Genomic DNA, 18,780 nt, shown 5'->3' with positions numbered 1-18,780 from the left:
GGGATAAAGGTGCCACACCTAACTCGTTGATACATAAAACTTAATGCCTCAGTTGGTATACCAAGTGAAAACTGTAGATACATGGATTCTGCAGTTGGTGAGGGTCTGAAGTACACAGAAAGACTCTGCCAGGTTTTGAACACATACTGGCCACATTTAATTTATTTTGGGCTTGTAAAACTACGTCTTAGCAGGGTGAACCATTGTCTTTCCTAGGGTTTAGTAGGATAATGTCTACTGTAATTGTACCTCAATAATTATTTAGTCATGGGAAAAAAATATACTGTATATATATTTATTGGAAAATCATTTATTTTCCCAAGTACACATTGTCTTATTTTTAATGAGATGAATAATTACAGATGAACTATATGAAAAGAGACACACACAAAATACATTAAATACTTTAGATGGACATATTTGACTTTGAAATTTCATCTTAAATTTCAGTTTAATGTTTTAAGAAGATTCTACAGTAGAAGACAGGTGAGTGGAAGTTGGGTGTAAAGTCCTTATTTATGGTACTGTACAGTAGTTTTTCGAGAAAAATACAAACTGTATATCAAATAAGTCTTCAGACAAATGGAGCTAGGGTATATTAATTTATAACAATTTTGTTTGCAGAATGAAACACTGTACCGACTGTGTTTTGTTATGATTTGAATAAAATGCATAGTAAGTAATTTTGCTTTGGTTCCAAAATTATGTTTATTCCTCTTCTTGTAAGAGTTCTCAATTATTTCCAATTGGGCAAAGACTTTTTGGATGGGCTGTATAGTATATTTACAACCTTAAATAAGTTATTTAAAACAATGTTACTTTTTGACAAATGGCAAAGCTACTTTCAGTAATGCCAATTCTAACCAAAATTATCAATTAATGTTAACTGAAAATGATTTTGTAAACAGCATTTATAAATTGGAAATATTATTACAGTATTTTAATAACAAGAGATAGAAAATATAATTCTTAATATTTTGAAAATGTTAAGCAGAACTGTGCACTCATCTTGTCTGATAATAAAATTGTCAACAAATGCTGTAGAAATGTGTAGGTTTATCAGTAGTTATGCTTCATGATGTTCATCACATTATTTCAAAGTATAAAGAAAGTCTAATTAATTTACAGCAGAAATATGTAACCAAAAACTATTTAAAGTTTCACATGCTGGGATCACATAAGTTATGCATATAAGTTGTCTTCCATAATTCCTTGGGAAGTGGTTAGGTTTCCTGAACACTCTTGTAAGCTAATATAGCTATATAAATATAATATAATTAACTTTGCATTAGTACAGTACTTGGCTGTTAATGTGAAGTTCATTTATTAAAATAATAATTAAAAATACTAACAACAGAGTTCAGTTAATAAAACTATTTTGTTTCATTACTGTCAACAGAGAAAAGTGCAATGAAAAAATCATTGTTCAGCACATACCTTTCTTAGTGGCCCTCAATGGTAAATAATTGAAGCCTAAAATGATGCTCCTCTCCATGACAATTCTGGATGCGAGTAAGTAGGCCTTTCCTGTTAGTTGCACTTCCTTGTTAAGTAATTTTAGCTGTATTTTATGGTTTCAGACACCAATATGTGCACTTTTTTAAACCTAGTTTAAGACCACTAGAAACTTATCAGAACATTGTGATGGGTTGTACTGTATTGACAAAATCTGTTAATTTACAATACACATCTGCTATCAATGCATCTATCCTAAATCTAAATCTATATTTGCATAAAAGTCGGCACAGTTCAGAGAATCATAAACCAACTCAACTTGTTTATATACAGAACAAATACAAAACAATTAGAACACATTACAGGATTACTGTAGTTGCATAAAACTGTGGAAGACGGAGCAATTAAATTTCTTAGTCGCACAGGAATATTCCACCCACTTGTTGTCTCTCTACTGCACTCCCACATTTATGCTGTGTATCAAGAGGTACTGAACCTTGAAAGAAAATACTAAAATTCATCTTTTAGTTCGCAAAGTAATTTTCTTTCAAGAGTGATAAAAAATATAAATTGTTAAGTGAACACAAACTTACTGTCTGGTAACTTGGCACTTAACATTATATATAACTGCATCATTGGATTCAACTGTAATGAACCTGGTTCTCTTGGATGTATGAGGAGACAAACTTAAACATTGATATTTTTTAAATTCACAAGTTGGTAAGAGAGAAGTGTATTAAAAACTTATTTCATGAGAGTAGTTAACTTGGTAAAAATTTTTATTAATGACAAAAGACCAGGAAATTAGTAAAATATTGTACAAAACCTGTTTTATGGGAAGGTTGAAGTTATTATAAAATATAAAAATATGTTTCATCAAAAACAAAATTAACTTTATACTGTACGGGTATATATAAAAATCATGCCACTAAGTACTGACATAACTGGGTAAGAAATGAATACATCTTTCTACATGAGAAGATAAATAAAAAATAAAAATTTCCACAACTTAATAAACAGTAGCTGCAGTAAAAATTTAATGAATGACATAGTCATCTCATTATAAAAATGATTAATATTTTTTTAATTAAAGTCTATTTTATACTGTGCAATCCGCCCAAAAAGTATCGTAAAATTTTCCATCACTACAATTCGAAATGCATCATAATATCAGCTGTAGCTAAAGTTGGGAGAGGGAGACATCCTTGTATGGCATACTAGATACTCATTCTTGCACAAAGGTCGCGGATGTAGAACTACCACCATTCAGAAACAGGTCGCGTAACAGTGCTCGGAAAGCCTTGAATCACATCGACCTCACAGCTAACAATACTTGGGGGACTGTACATTTCCTTCATGATGAAAGGAAAACAACTTCTTCAGGAGAAGTGAGTCATAAACTAATGAGATAACTCATAATTATTATCATTTCATGAGAAGGAAAAACATCACAAACAGTAATTAAATGCTATTTCATATCCTACACACTCTTACTCCACTAAAACTTGTCATATAACACAAACAAATCTCATGATACTCAACCACACACACTGAAAATACTGTACAATGTCATTTATATAATCATGATTCCTTACAGATTACCAGTGAAGGAAGATAAACAGCAGAGGAATCAATGTACATAACTCCAGTGGCATTAACTTCTATACAGCATGTTCTCACCTTACAAATATTTTCATATTACTGTGGCCATAGACTAAGCTAGCCTTTTTTTATTTAAAGATGTCTATAAATACATGTTGTTACACAGTTAAGCACTAGACCACAGCAGTGCACATCTACTGTAAGTAGACCTGCAAGACTGTAACCTACCTTGTCATTGCCACTGTAAGCACTTGATTTTTCCCGTAATTCCAAATTTGACATCTCTGGCAAACAGTCACTTGCTTATAACAATGCCAACAATTAGCTTTCAATTCCCAAAACCATCACAGTACAATCTGCTCTGTCCAACACTCACAGTGAGAAGCCACTACAGCACATTCAGTTCCATCTAGCATTTACAGTGGGATATCAGGTTTAAGTTAGGGTAAGAATGGGTAACATTTAACATATTTCAAGTTCATCAAACTTCCTCAACATAGAAAAGTTCCTTTCTAGAAAAGGATTTCACTAAGTCATAAAATGAAAAGATTAAATTACAACAGGTGTATGAATGTATATATACAATGAACCTACAACAGCCGATGCTGAAGAATGAGTGATGTGGGATTGAAATGTTGTTTCCATAAGAATGAAAGATTTTTACAGGTGGTAATGTTATGAATAATGTGTTGAGATGGTTGGGCATGATCTAACAATATAAGTGAAATGGGCAGTAATGGGAGATGAAAAGATTGCATGGTATGAGTGATGGAACAAGTTTGTATAAGAGGCAGTTAGATGTGTATTATCCAATTTTCCAGAGCAAATTTTACAACTGCCACAGTGTGTATAAATGACATACAGGTACTTTAAGCTCAAGATCACAATAAATGGTACTGGAAATTGGAAGCTCCAAATGATGGCAGGAATTACATTCCTGTACACATTATTCCTCTGGCGAATGTTATATCTTGACACAAATGGATTACTTGAAACTCCAGCACAGATTGGCTAGAGTTCAGCAACTGTTCAGTCCTACCATTACATACAATATCTATATCTTGATAAATTTTGGATTATTTAGTCCAAGTTTGAAATTTATATCCGAGAGGACAATGGAATACTGCCTCTCCTTTTCAGCACTTATACCCAACATAATGTCCTCATCCACCTCTTCCTCTTTCTTCTCACCATTGTTGTTATTCTTTTTCTTCTTCTTCTTTTTCTTCTCTTTTACAGGCTCCTCATCTTCATCCTCATCCTGAAAATATCATGAATGAGACAAAATACTACACCCTTCCCCTAAAAATTTTATGAATGACAAATTCGTTCTTCTTGATTCTGACAAAGTGCCATGAGAAAAATTTAATGTTTCAGCTGCAGTAATATTACACACAACAATGCTGAAAGTCTATTTGCTGGTCTAGACAGAGGAGCAAATTTAAAGGAAAACTAATAAAAATTAAGAAATACTTGATTAACTTAAAAAACAAGATACAAATTCCACATTCAACAAAGAAAAAAAAATGACAATAAGTGAGTATGATGAAACCTACAGTATCTGTGTTCAATGTTATGTACAGGTATATACAATCTTTTTATGCACAAAGCTTATTTCATGCAGACATGGGATGTGAGGAGGATGGGGCACATACAGCTCTATGCGTAAACGTAAGAAACATTGATTAAGTAGTAATATCTCCGTTAGCCGGAATCCCTCAAACCCGAAACTCTCCGATAGCCAGAACTAAAATTTTCTCGGAAAATCATTCCCAAAGCCATAATTTTCTAGAAAATTCAGGCGTTGGGAGCAACTTTCCGAGGGGCACATTTTCTGGACAATTCTGAGAAAATTTTCCCAGTACCCAAAAAATTCCGGGGATGGGGGATTTTTATTCCAGGTTTCAGAGATGAAATTCAAGGTCATTTTCCTTACATTCCACGAAAAATGTTCTGGTAACCGGAAAATTCCGGGGATGGAGGATATTTTTCTGGGTTTAAGAGATAATATAATGTGCAGTTTATGGAACTTCCAAAAATATTTTTCAGTTACCCAGAAAATTCTGGGGATGAGTGATTTTTTCCTGCTTTGAGAGATGAAATAATGCATTGTTCCGGAACTTTCGAAAACATATTTCCGTTACCCGGAAAATTCCAGGGATGAGGATTTTTTTTCCGGTTTTGAGAGTCGTCTCATTATCCGGAAATCCCTCATTCCCGTAAGTGCTCTGCATCAATTGTTCCGGTTAACGGAGATATCACTACTGTATACTGTAAAGCCTATAGTCATTTGATCAAGATACAGCCACCAAGAAGTCATACATACAGTACATTGTCATTTATTTGGACAAAGCAAGTCTCATTCATAAACACTGGCACAGATAAAAAGAATTGTCATTTCATTGAAATAGCCTAAATCACTATGCAGTCCAATGTAAGTTGCTATTCATCTTGATATACTGTACACTTATAACATGCTACTCAATACAAGGTGTTCATCCAAACAGAGCAATACTGTACTGTACCGTACTGTATGATCCACTTAATATGTAGTTCATCTAAACATGGCAATTCTGTGTAATCTATATGTAGTTAAAAAAATTTCACCTAAATCTAAAACAAAGTCTAAATTAACATGTAGTCAAAAACAAATAGCCATTTACCTAGACACTGTACAGGTAAGACTAGAGAAAAGAACATACTGTACTGTACAGGGGCAGTACAGTACAGTATATAAGAGTTGTGTGAAACAAGTCAAGAAGAGATTTACTGTATATGAAGTGCCAAGCATAGCTGCCCAGTCACTTCTTGATAGAAAGAAAAGAGTACAATACCAGAAATTTGAGCATTAACAAGAAGTAGAATAAGAACCAAAAAGAAAGGAAATGCATAATGAAAAAGAGAAGTTTGCTACCTTGAATCAGAAAGGCACATGTCAGGAGTAAATAGAAATAAAGCAGCAGAAAGATGCATATCAGGTGTAAATAAAATAAAGCAAGTGAATAGGAATGGCATTCCAGGATGATAAAAAGAGCCTAGAAGAATAGCATAGCTACAAGGGATACAGCAGGCCTGAATATTCATGTAAAAAAAAATCATAACGGTCAAAATAGAAGAGGAGCACCACACAGTGAGGGAGTCTTTACAAGATGCTTCATTGCCAGTCAATGGGCAATGATGGTCACTAACATATACCAAACCTTATTGTGTGTGTGGAAGATGTAGGCTAGAGTAGGAAAAAGTATACACAAAGATTTGCTTACCAGCTGGCTATTAATGTGAACGTGTGTATTTCCACGAGCGTATGTATGTATATATGTGTGTGTGTGTGTGTGTGTATGTGTGTGTGTGTGTGTGTGTGTGTGTGTGTGTGTGTGTGTGTGTGTGTGTGTGTGTGTGTAAGATTAGACAAAAATAATTTAAATCAATGCTTTAAAGAATCAACAAAATATTATACTAACTAAAATGTATAACTCGAGAAAGAAAAAAGAACCAATTAATATGTGTATAAAATCCACTGAAGGTGCCTAATGTTCAACAATGTACAGTAATACAGTACTGTACAGTGTACAGCACAGTAATGAGAGGCAGCATCAACAAGAAATATAAAGACTTATGAATGAGGTTGGAGGTTGTCCCAAATAGGTAAAATAAAATAAAAATATGAGTCCAAAGTAGCAGTCTGGGGTTGTCTATAGAAAGTCAAAAGATGGAAAGGTATGCAAAGGTTAAATTCACAGCAACTGATACAACATTCTAATTGTACTATAGAGTCCATTCCTGGTAAGTGGTGCATATTATATAACTGCATGATGTGGCATACTGTATTTTGTTTAATGTGTACTAAAATTTTAAAACATTAACAAGTTAGGGGGTAAATCTAGTATCCGCTTCCGAGTCATTTACATTCCAACACCGTGGAAGTAAATAACTTGTTCCGCGCGTCTTGATTCAATGTGAGCGTTCACCTTTTGGGACACTCCCCGCCTCCCAATAAAATTGATACTAACCTTGTTGTACCGGTATATTGCAACACTAACCGGCTCTGAGTTGTTCTTGACTTTGCGTTCCCTCTTCACCCTTCCTGTTGGGTTTGGCGGCTCCTCCTTCTGTCTCTCCTTTCGTGCCTATGTTTAAAATTGCAGCGCTGGTAAACATAACCGGACACACACATAATCACTTTAAACATGTAAACTACTGTACTGATATCTCTCATAAAGAAATAAAAATATATTAAAATACATATTACCTGTACCACCTCCTCACTGCCAACTCCACACCATTAACAACTAAATGAAATGGAACAAATGTACTATGTCTGATAAGAAGTTAATATTTAATCCCATTAACAATTCAGGCTGACTGAAAATATATCAACAAAGATCCCAACATTGCCCGAAGGCTTCCTAAGCGTTTACTCTACTCACTAAGCTTTTATGTTAATGGGTCTACTATAAAATTCCTTCTTATAACATACAGTACATTATTTAGTCTAGTTACTCCTGTGGTGGGAAAATAAATGACGGTACTGAACAATGAAGAATTATTGACCTTCCTCATTTGATTTTCGTATTCTAAGGCATCGTAGAAGTTTGGTTTTTCTCTCTTGACTCGCTCACTGCGCCTCTTGCCCTCAGGTGCTGGTGACCCCAACTCTCCCTTCCCTACAGATGAAGCCATGGCCATCATTCCACTGACAGAACTAGAAGTAGCAACACCACGGCTTGGTTTCATATCTTTCAGGGTATTGTCTTCTAAATCCTCTACTTCTGAAGGATTAGATGTAGTTGATCTCCGACGCTCTTCAAAGAACTGATGACCGCAGTGACAGTGTTTCGTAGCCACTGGTACCTGAAAAAATAATAAATTCACTTATTGGCTGAAGATAACTTGATATTCAGTTTACACATGAATATTCTAACCTTATTATTCAGGGAAACTTGGCCAGGTTCACAAGGAAAATATCCACACATGGTTAATCAAGTGAAGATGTCCACTGCATCCATCACCAATGATAGCTAACCTATTGTCTATGTCAACTATATCTAGGGTTACCCCCAGGCCCGTCCTTTAAGGGGGGCGAACAGGGGCGACCGCTCGGGGCCCCGCGCGTGTGGGGGCTACGCGGGACCCAGCGACCTCGGACACATTACCTGTTGACTGGTTAATCTGACCTGACGGCTTATGCCACCATCGCAACCATGACCTTACCATCCATAGCGACAGTCCCATGGGGGTTGGTGGGGGTGGGTTCCCCTGACCGCATAATCTGACTCCATAATCCATTGTACTCCACTCCACACAGCCAGTCCACCAGGGTCAGTAACCAGTGAGATCAGGTTGTGTCCTGTCCTGTGACTCCTGCCTTTTGAGTTTTGTGGGGCCCCGCAGTGGCTGAGTTGCCCCGGGCCCCGCACCCTCCTAGGGACGGCCCTGGTTACCCCGCTAACAACTTTACCTATCGCACATGTTAGATAAACCTAAAATTCATAGCAGTTAAACCTATCACTCGTAACAGCTAAATCTATCATCCAAAGACGCTATGACTACCATCTATTACAGGGGTAACCAATACAACAGTCCTAAAGTGTCAGTCAAGGAAAGTAAACTGTTCTCTAAGTTTTACCAGGTACAGTACCTCAGTATAACTATGGACAGCCCTAAACTACTGTAAGTACTTGAACAAGTAAATAATTCCCTACTTTTCTTAACTTGTAAAGGCTTTCAATAAAGGGTAAAGTGTGGTACAGTACTGTACAGAATTAAAAAAAAAATAAAATAAAAAATTTCCTACCTTTATAAAATCTTTGACTCCTATAATTTTTTTAGGCTACATTCAGAGACAATACTTATTTCTAAATTGTACAGTACTGTACAGAATTTTTTTTTTTTTTTTGCATACTGAGGAAGATCTACTGTATGAGTAATTTTATCCAAATGATGAATTACCCTTTAAACGATAATAAACTTACTGAAAACTTAAACGTGCCCTTGGGTCAACTATTACTGTACAGCACCTCACAATTTTACTGACAATTAACTACCAACATAAATTTCAATGAGCTCAATTACGACACTAAAAGTGTCTAAAAATTCAAAACATTAACCTGGAAAATATCACCCAGCTTGGCAAGGTACAGCCAATCCAAAAAGTATCAAGACCCCCAGGCATCCAAAAGAATGTGAAACATCGGGCAAAGACCAACTCAAATGATACATGAACCCATCTAAGGTTATCACTCATTTTCTATTCCATCGGACCCTGGGGTCTCGATAATTTTTGGATTGGCTGTACATTACTGCATAAAAAAAATACTACGAGTGAAAGGTCCAAAACATGCCCACAGTGTCTACAGCTGTATTGAACCACCACTAATACAGTAGTATTTGATTGAGGTGTACAACACAACACCACACTATAATGTGCCGTACTGTGGAGATGGAAAGTCTGTCGGCTCAAACTGTGTCTGTATCATAAATCCAATACTGTACTGTACTGTACAGGCAATTTTAGTCCCATTACTTTGAGGTATCTGTACTGTACAGTTGTTAGGTTATGATTAAACATGACCTATCACAGTTAAGCCGAATTGTTAGCTTGCAATGCACCAATACAACAGTAAAAAACCTGAATATTTTTTTCTCAACCTGAATTTGACTAATACTGTATAATATTTCCACCACAGTACAAATGATCTAGCAGTAAGTTTCCCTATATAGTACTGTACTGTACACTATAAAGACCAATGATAACTCATGAAACAAGACCATGCACACAAAGATAAATTCTATGTGTCACATTAACCAACTGTATTTAGCTCTACTACTTCACCACCTTGATGGCACCTTCAGTGGTATGTTTGTTTTAATACACACAATGCAATTCCAGTTTGGGAGTAAAGAAAAGGTGAGTGAAAATAATTGTTACCATAATACAGAAGTGTACTGTAATGTACAGAACAGTACACGAATACAAAATTACAAGACTTCAGAAAAAGAAATTAACAGTGGCCTCAGTACATCCTAAGACCTGCCAAACCTTTACCGAAATAGTTAAGTCTGCGCTTAGCAGAGCAATCCACTGAGTACAGTACAGTACAATACAGTACTGCCAAGTAAGAGTACAGTACAGTACCAGTATACTGTACTGTATGTTGCTTTCTGGTGTACTTCTGCTAACACCAAGGAATTTTTGTCATTTAGCTGAAAGGTTAAAGGTGTTGAGGCCACAGCCTGTTTGCCACTTCCTTAGTAATTTTTAATTAATTTCTTAAAGTTGCAATGCTGGACCCAATAATAATATTCAACAATTACAAGTACAGTATACAGTATTGTATTGTCAAATAAAAAACGCCCTAAAAACAAAATGCCCCAAAGTGCTAAATGAGTGATGATCATAATAATTTTCTTTCTCAAACCATTATGAAGCACTACATGAACCAAACAACTATACAATATCCATATCTACTACACATACCGTACTGTACTGTGAAAGATTGTTAGTTTAGGTTTGGTCACTTCAAGACTTCATTTTTTCCTTGCTCATCCAGTGGACACACAATATGTACATAAATACAAATCTATTAAGTGATTCTCAATTGCATACAGAAATTGCAGGGTGAATTTCTGGGACAATTCTATGCCACACGTTGATATGACAAAATGTCGGAATTCACAGTTTCGTAGCTGCAATACTTGAAAGAGTTTTAGATAATGATAGTTAGTTTGGAGTGAAACAGCTGTAGATTTGTGTAATTTTATGAGCTTCATACTTTTAATTTTTTTATATGTACTTTACTGTACGAGTTATTGCCAATCCACAAAGTAGTAATGCGACCCATGTTCACTGTTTCACAAAGCAAACCAAACTGAATTTAAAACAATGGAGGACTCGCTTGCTGTCTAAGGGACACTACACGCTCATTTACGTGATGTCTCATAGGCCACTTGTTATTGGCTAAGGGCTAAAGGCACTCACACTGTCACTGGTCAGCCTACTCAGGCACTCACAGCTTGGCAGGAAACTGTTGTCTCTTGAACTGTATTTTCATACAATTTTACTCTAAAAACATGACATTATTATAGTAAATGTTCAAAATACCTTCCCTCTGCCTCAATGCAGGCCTCAGCATGTTGTACCATTGATTGTCTGATGCATCCCAACATACACGGACTATTTCTAATCTGTTCACAATTGTTACGAACTCGTAACCACAATTCACCTATTCTTTGGACCTTTGTTACATAAACTAGAGTCTTTAAATGTCCCCACAGGTAGAAATCAAGAGGGTTCAAATCAGGGGATCAAAGTGGCCAGGGAATGGGACCACCATGCTCTATCCACTTTTTGAGATACACATCATGCAGATATTCCCTAGTGGTACAGGTGAAATAGGCTAGCGCACCATCATGCATAAACCACATTTGACGTCGAGTTCTAACTGGCACATCTTCAAGTAGCAACGGCAACATCTCCTCAATGAAATGCCTGTAGACATCACCAGTCAACCACTGTGGCTGTAAATATGGCCCAATAACATTACTGTAACTCCAATAATGCCAGCCAATACCTTTATCAAAAATCTCTCCTGATGTGCTGTATGAACAGGTGAGTGAGGGTTCTCTTCTGCCCAAGTATGCACCTTGTAAGTGTTGTACTCTTTTCCTTGTAAAAATTGCTTCGTCTGTAAATAATACTTTGCTTGAAAAGAGATAATCATCAGCACGGTGGCATAAAAACCATTGACAGAAGTCAATTCATCATGGCTCGTCGATCAGATTCAGCGCTTGGTCTTTCTGATGGTGAAAGGGTACAAAAGCTGTTTATCAGGCACATCCAAATTGTTGATTGTGAAGTGTCCACAGCAGCAGCAACTACTTGAGTACTTCAAGACGGATCCTCTTGTACCAAATATAGAATCTGCTCGTCTGTGTTGAGCCTACATTGGTCGTTATGTCATCCATAATCTGAAGTATGTTGACAGAAAGTGCAAAGTGCTCGTTTCCCTTTGCCTCCCATCAACTTAGAGGAACGTTCGTGTATTTGGCAGCTTTCGGATTGGATACCGATCTGCATACAGTACACTCATACTGATTGCACATCATTGCCATCTGCCACTCCTATTATTCAACATTTGTGTATTCATCCATAATTCACTAGGATACAGCATCTAAAATTAACACAAGATATTACTTGTAAACACTGGGAAATGCAGGTACGATTTTATGAAATATCTGCAATGTTACTGAACCTCATTAGTACTGTATGGAATTACTCTAACTCACTTTGGTTGGCAATGGCAGTCTGCCTTGTCCCATGGCAATGATGGAAATGTTCATTGGCCTACATCAAGCAGCCCACAATACTGTACCACCCTCCTCCCTGCATCTTAAACTACTGCCACCCAACATTATCTCATTTGGTTATACACATTCACTGTCCCATTGAAACTAGTTATCTCTATCTACTTTTGAATACCATTTACTGTAATAATGGACCTGTACCACATTGTGTAGAGTTATGTCCATAAAATTACACAAATCTACAGCTGTTTCATTCTAAATTCACTTTCATTACCTACAATTTTTCAAATGCTGTAGCTATGAAACTGTGGATTCTGACATTTTGTTATAGTTCAGTGATCATATTTTCTCTCAATACACAGCTGATCATTCCTTCAAATTCAGTATACAGTACAGTACAGGTGTCCCTCGTTTAGCGTTAACTTGGTTCAGTGATAACAAATTTTTACATCCTTTTTCACTTAATGGTGGGTCAAATTTCGGTTTAGCGATAACTTGACTCAATGGGAAGGGGAAAAACTTGGGGATGGGGTGGTCTGTGAGATGGCATGTTGTCATTGTTACATGAAATGAAACTACTCGTGTAAATGTTATGGAAAAATCACTGCAATACTCTACTGTGGCTTAGAAATAATGAAAAAAAAAAAGTACATAGGTGTGCATATGTGAAAAGTGTGGAGGAAGTGGGCCAAACCCAGCCATTCCCACCCCTGATGTGAAGTCATGGCATACACACAGCAGCTACTGTATATGCCTCTGAGTCAGCAGAGTGACTGCATGGCTGAACTGTGTTGAATCACTCTGAGGATGGTTTGAGTGTGGAAAAAGCTATTTTTCCCATAAAAATTTTGATATTGTATTTTATGATGTGGTGTTAATAAATCAATTGTTAACTTTGAAACTGCTTAAAACATTTTTTCTTTTATTATTAGGGAGTACAGTACTGTACTCAGTGTTTATCACCCTGCTGTTTGAGCCTGTTGTTTGCCTTCTGTGTTTAGCAATGATTTCGCTTAACATTAGGTTTTCAGGAATGCAACCCCATCGTTGAATAAGGGATACCTGTAGTGAGAGGAATATACACAGCTGACCTTGAACTATCCATCGTCAATAATGATGGGTCATAAGTTAACATGTACAATAAATGGTAATATCTAAGGACACTTGGCTGGGTTATCCAGCCATCTAACAAAAAATAGCTATAGAAGAAAACTTATTTCTTACCATAAAAATAAAGCACCTAGGTTGGAGGAAGAGCACCTTTCCTTTAAATTTTTTCCCCTAGTTTTTCCTCTTCATTAAAATCGTGCATTGGTCCCAAGACTAGGTTGCCGCCATCTCTGTTGACCTGAGCCTTAGGATGTCATCATTATTGTCCAAACTTTTCATAGACATTAATAATAGCTAATGTTATTCAGTTTCATATTCACTAATAAGAGACAAGAGTTGCAGCCGGAGTTTTATATAAAAAAATCTATTGACGATGATAAATTATTTTCTTACATTGATAATAATAATACAGTACTGTAATAATATCATCCCCAATCATGACAACAATACTTAATATTTATGATGACAGTTCATATGGGGGAAAGATTGTCTATAGGATGTCAGTGCACATATGTTTTGTCATTTATCACACACCATATGGCTTCAGAGCTGGTGTGTGGTAGCAACATTTCATTCTTTACAGAAATACTAGGAGCAAAAACTAGTACAGTACAGTAATAGCAAAAGTGTTATCCCTCCACCTGATTTGCTTAAGTCTTGTAGTAAGAAATAAAGTCTCTTCTGCAAAGTTTTTTTTATCAAGTGGTTGGATAACCCAGGTGACTGTCCTTAAACATTACTCTTGTAAACTATCCACAAGTCATCTTCATCTACCAGTAACTGCTCTACAGTGGCCTATCAATTACAAAGGGCAGGGGTTATTTTGACTAGTACCCGGCCGAATAACTACTGGTTATTTGACTGGGTTCTGGCGAAATAGCCATTGGCTATTTCACCATGGATTATGTATAATTTTAATGTGTAAAGTATTGTTTAAGAATTATTGTACCACATGAATAATTATTATTTTACTATATTTGTAACGTAACCTACGTTCATGAGAGAAGCGCAACATCTCGGAGTATCAGAAGACCATTAAAGAAGATAGCAATAAAACATTCAACATTTAAATAATTGTGTAGTGACGAGTGTAATGCCTGCAGCCTCCCTAACCAGATCCCATGAAATCATACACAATCTCCACGGGTCCCGGTTAAATAGCCAATGGTTATTAGGCCAGGAATCTCGGTCAAATAACCATTTGGTTACACACACACACACACACACACAAAATTTTTTTTAATAAAAATCTTTGCAAATCTATTAATTTATTCCAATACTTACTAAGATTTAGAGACTTTCATCTTCATTTCCTTTGCTAAGTTATTTAAACAATAGTACTGTATACAGTACTGTACTATATTTCTATCTGCAATCTGTAATTAATGGAGTGAGATGAGAGAAATACATTTTGTTCACGAACATCTTACACATACAGTATATTGTAGCTATTCATTTAATAATTACCAAAAATATTCCAATAAATTTATAAGATCCATCCATACAACCAAGTTAATCCACACTTGATTTATTGTTATTTATTTGGTCCAATTTGACTTTTGAGATAACAAAAAAAATGCAACAGTCCATGTTATTTGTGGCTATGGATGGGGAACATGTTAGCTGGAAGATTAAGTTCAGTGTCTAAACCGGCTGCCAATATAATAATGGTCTGTTTCCTCGAGATTTCTGCTACAACATTTGCTTTAATGCATAAAACAGAAATCACGTGAGAAAGAAAAACTAAAAATTTATTTACATTTTAGTTAGCTTACGCAGATATGAACTAATGAGATAAATACATACAGGTTATGATGTACTAAGCTGTTTGTTTCTGCTGGAAATCAGTGATATATCAAGTTAATTCTACAAAGTACCAACAGCAGAGGACACAACCTACTTTTTGTTTTCCAAATAAATTCTAAGTAGCTTTGTTGACCCACCAGATTTATATTCTATGGATGAAAATAAACATTGAAGTGAAAATCCCAAAGGAAACAAACCATAATTAAGTTTGTGGAATCATTCTGGACACTTACCTAAACAGTGATGAATGATATAATTACCAATAGTGAATTTTCTTGAGAACTACAGCCTGACACCATAAGTGTACATGTGTTAGTTTAAGTCTCTAGTTATTTCAGTAAATTCATTACAATCAATCAACCCCACAACTCTTCATATCCTTATATCCCATGGATAATGTAGCTTATACTGTTCTGTATAACAGGACAACCTGGTAACTCTTTTCACATTTCCAATGACTCCTGAAGCACCGTGATAGTTTAGAGAACACTGATAACCACAAACAAGTGATAAGACGTCCAATATACTGTATGGCACGCTATCACTAACACTCCTCACACAGTGAAGCCAGACTCCACCATCCCTCACTCACTGGTCACATCAACCGTGTTCTTTTTAACGACCTAAAACACTCATTCAGTGCGAAACATAACTGCACAACCTACACAATAGTTCGAAAAATGTGTCAGTAGAAAAACTGCACTATTAATAACTGTATTTTGACTTTATTTGCTGTTATTTTAATGTATTTATGCCTCCCTACTCGCCCACTCACCACCAGTGGCGTCCACAAGACAACGACCAAGGAAGTGGTCGACGCAGTGGCCAAAATACGGCGCCAAAACACTAGAAAACGGTGAAAATTTATAAAAATCATCTACCGTCATTAATAGATGACCGCTGATTGATTTTAGAGTTTGGAATAAGTTGTTTGGAGAAGATAACAACCTGGAAACCGTAAAGTCTCACCTGTTTCTTGCACTCTGGACACTTCTTGTTCACTGCTTTGCTGACACCTTTTGGAGGCATGACGGAATTACACCTACAATTTTCTATATTTTTATTCTTAATCTAAAAACCTTCCCCACACCCCTATCCCCTTGTCAACTAGATGCAAATGAGGAGCGGGGAATCATGGGGGATTTCGTCTTTGAGGATCGTAATTATGCGTAACAAAGAGCTGCAATACTCCACATATAATGCTCCATGATCAAGGCTGCGAGTGTTTACAGATTGTCCGATTCTAATAACGTGCAACAAATTGATTTTATCATAACATATTAATATATTAATTTCGTAATTACTGATATATTCGTATTATCTTCGTATCATTTGATGTAAGTTATTTTCTTGCATGTTTTGTATTATTGTTATTTGCATTTGTTGTGTAATATGCATATGATTAAAAACGGTACATCCGAACATAGTCCGATTGAATTATGAATTATTTTCAATTCATGTGGAGCAATAAATTCCCCTATGTCCCATGACTATGTTATCAGCATTTATTTTTGTTTAACAAACTCATGAAATAGAGAATATTTTAAAATTTACATGAATTTAGATTTTGAGAAGGTAATAGAAACATAAATGAAATACTTAGGAGCTCGTATTAACCTCAACCAACTGTTGTGTACTCAAGACGGATCATCTACACTATGTTAATGCTTCCTTCTTATCAAATTCACGTAATTATTAAATTATTTTTTCAATGATCTTTTAGGAAATAAGATACTTAAAATGAAGGCATATTCTATAAATTTAAAACTAACCGGCATTGGTGTAATATTGATTTTAGATTATATCTCTCCCGTGTTTTCTGCTGCGAAGGTGAGGTTTTTGCGCGCCATCCTTATCTTTCAAAACTCGCTTTATAAGCCGTAACTTTATCATAACCGCGTTACTATTGTCCTTGTACCTTTCCCATGGCCAGAAGCATTCTCATGGTTATACTTTTCTACTGACGAAGGTCATGTTACAGCTATAAGGTGCGAGAGAGGTACTAAACATATCTGTGAGTATACAGTATGTGTGGCCCTCTCCACCTCCGCCTCCTGTCCCCCCACCCTTCTCTTCTATTCCCTCCCCATTCCCCTCTTCCTTCCCAACTTTTCTATGGCCCTCGCTTTCCTTAACTACCTTCTTCTTTCCTTCCCTCCCTCCCTCCGCCTCCCCTCGTCATCAAACACTAGGTCTTGGGAAGTTCCCTTGAAGTATGACGTGAGGAGGGAGGCTTTTATTTTTTTTAAGTCGGAGTAGGAGATAGGAGGAAAGGCAGGGGAAATGGTAAGGGGGGGCGGGGGAGTCAGACTGAGGGCAGGGAGGGCGAGGGGAGAGAGATGGGTGGAGAGGAGGAGGAAGAGGAGATTGACACGGGCCAGATGGAGGGTCGGTAGAGGAGGTGTGGGGGGTAGGGGGTACAGAGGGTGGGGAGAGAAGAGGAGGAAATGGGTTTGTTAGGGAGAAACAGGGGGAGGGGAGGTGAATACTGTACATGTAGGGAGGGTCGTCAATAGAAAGGACAGCATGAGGAAAAGGGGGAGGCCGGGAGGGGGTGGGAGATAAAGGAGACAAAAAGACTAACGTTGTGAGAGACAAAGAATGGATGTTGTTAAAGTGTGTGGGGTGGAGAGGAGGGAGGAGGGTGAGAGCAGACCAGTTAAATATGGATGGAAGAGGTAGGAAAGCAGAGGTTGTCAGACAGTGGAAAAAAGGGAGAGAGAGAGAGGAGGGAGGAGAGTAGGTCCAGGTGGGAAGGTGGTTATGGAGTAAGACGGATGGATGATAACAGGCCTGGAGGGTGTGGGAAATTTGATAAATAAAAAAAAAAAAAGAGAGGTGGGGACGCCTCAAGGGCATTTCCCATTCCAAACCTGGAGGAGGGAAGGGGGGAGGAGGGAAATAAGGGAAATAAGGAAAGTGATGAGAGGGAAGGAGGGAAATAAGGAAAGTGATGAGAGGGGATAAAGGGAAATAAAGGCAGTAAAGGGAAAGAAGGGAAATAAAGGGAAGTAAGGGAGGAAATAAGGGATGGGGACAGAAGGAGGGATATAAGGGGAAGGGAGAGAAGGAGGGAAAGTAAGAGGAAGGAAAGAGGGAAATAAAGGTAGTAAGGGGAGGGAATGAAGGAAATAAACGGAAGTAAAGGGGGGGATACGGAGAAAGAGAGACAGGAATAAAGACATTACAATAAAGATAACAACAGTTGGTCTATTATTAACTCATGAGAGACGGCTTTTGTTTACACACTCACCCCGGATCAGTCACATTATCTGTCCAACCTTTTATCTGAAACTTCCCAGCAAGTTCGAATTAGCAGTTTAATTAACTTGTAGCCTACCCAACCAACTAACAAGCAACCCAACTAACCTAACCCAACCCAACCTTTAATAACCCAACCCAACCCAATCCAACCTAAAACAACCCAAACCCCCAACCCAACCCAACCCAACCTAACCCAACCCAACCAACCCAACAACCCAACCAACCCCAACCAACCAACCC

The 18,780-nt window shown here is 37.0% G+C and overlaps 1 protein-coding gene across 7 annotated transcripts; it reads right to left on the bottom strand.

The window, feature by feature from the left end:
* Window positions 1–290: 290 nt before the first annotated feature.
* LOC121870740 (transcription initiation factor TFIID subunit 11-like) lies at window positions 291–16,475 on the bottom strand. Of its 7 annotated transcripts, XM_042372687.1 has the most exons (6): window positions 16,246–16,475; window positions 14,755–14,846; window positions 13,585–13,714; window positions 7,609–7,908; window positions 7,068–7,184; window positions 291–4,318 (listed from the first exon to the last, which is right to left on the bottom strand). In XM_042372687.1, exons 3-6 carry the CDS (start codon window positions 13,585–13,587, stop codon window positions 4,112–4,114), a joined length of 627 nt encoding a protein of 208 aa, XP_042228621.1. In that variant the 5' UTR covers window positions 13,588–13,714; window positions 14,755–14,846; window positions 16,246–16,475; the 3' UTR covers window positions 291–4,111. The 7 variants fall into 7 exon arrangements, with proteins under 7 accessions (XP_042228621.1, XP_042228623.1, XP_042228624.1 ...); XM_042372689.1 differs by lacking the exon at window positions 14,755–14,846 and having other exon boundaries at window positions 13,585–13,708; XM_042372690.1 differs by lacking the exons at window positions 14,755–14,846; window positions 16,246–16,475 and adding an exon at window positions 16,052–16,068 and having other exon boundaries at window positions 13,585–13,708.
* Window positions 16,476–18,780: the final 2,305 nt, after the last annotated feature.

This window comes from Homarus americanus, unplaced genomic scaffold (assembly GCF_018991925.1).
Source record: "Homarus americanus isolate GMGI-L3 unplaced genomic scaffold, GMGI_Hamer_2.0 scaffold45443, whole genome shotgun sequence".
Taxonomy (NCBI): domain Eukaryota; kingdom Metazoa; phylum Arthropoda; class Malacostraca; order Decapoda; family Nephropidae; genus Homarus; species Homarus americanus.
This window is presented reverse-complemented; position numbering and strand designations above follow the sequence as displayed.

Coding starts and splice junctions, on each gene's coding strand:
- LOC121870740 (XM_042372683.1), bottom strand. CDS start 16,153: ATGATTTTTATAAATTTTCACCGTTTTCTAGTGTTTTGGCGCCGTATT. Junction 7,185..7,608: donor ACGAAAATCAAATGAGGAAG/GTCAATAATTCT, acceptor TTTTAAACATAG/GCACGAAAGGAGAGACAGAA. Junction 4,319..7,067: donor CAATATACCGGTACAACAAG/GTTAGTATCAAT, acceptor TGATATTTTCAG/GATGAGGATGAAGATGAGGA.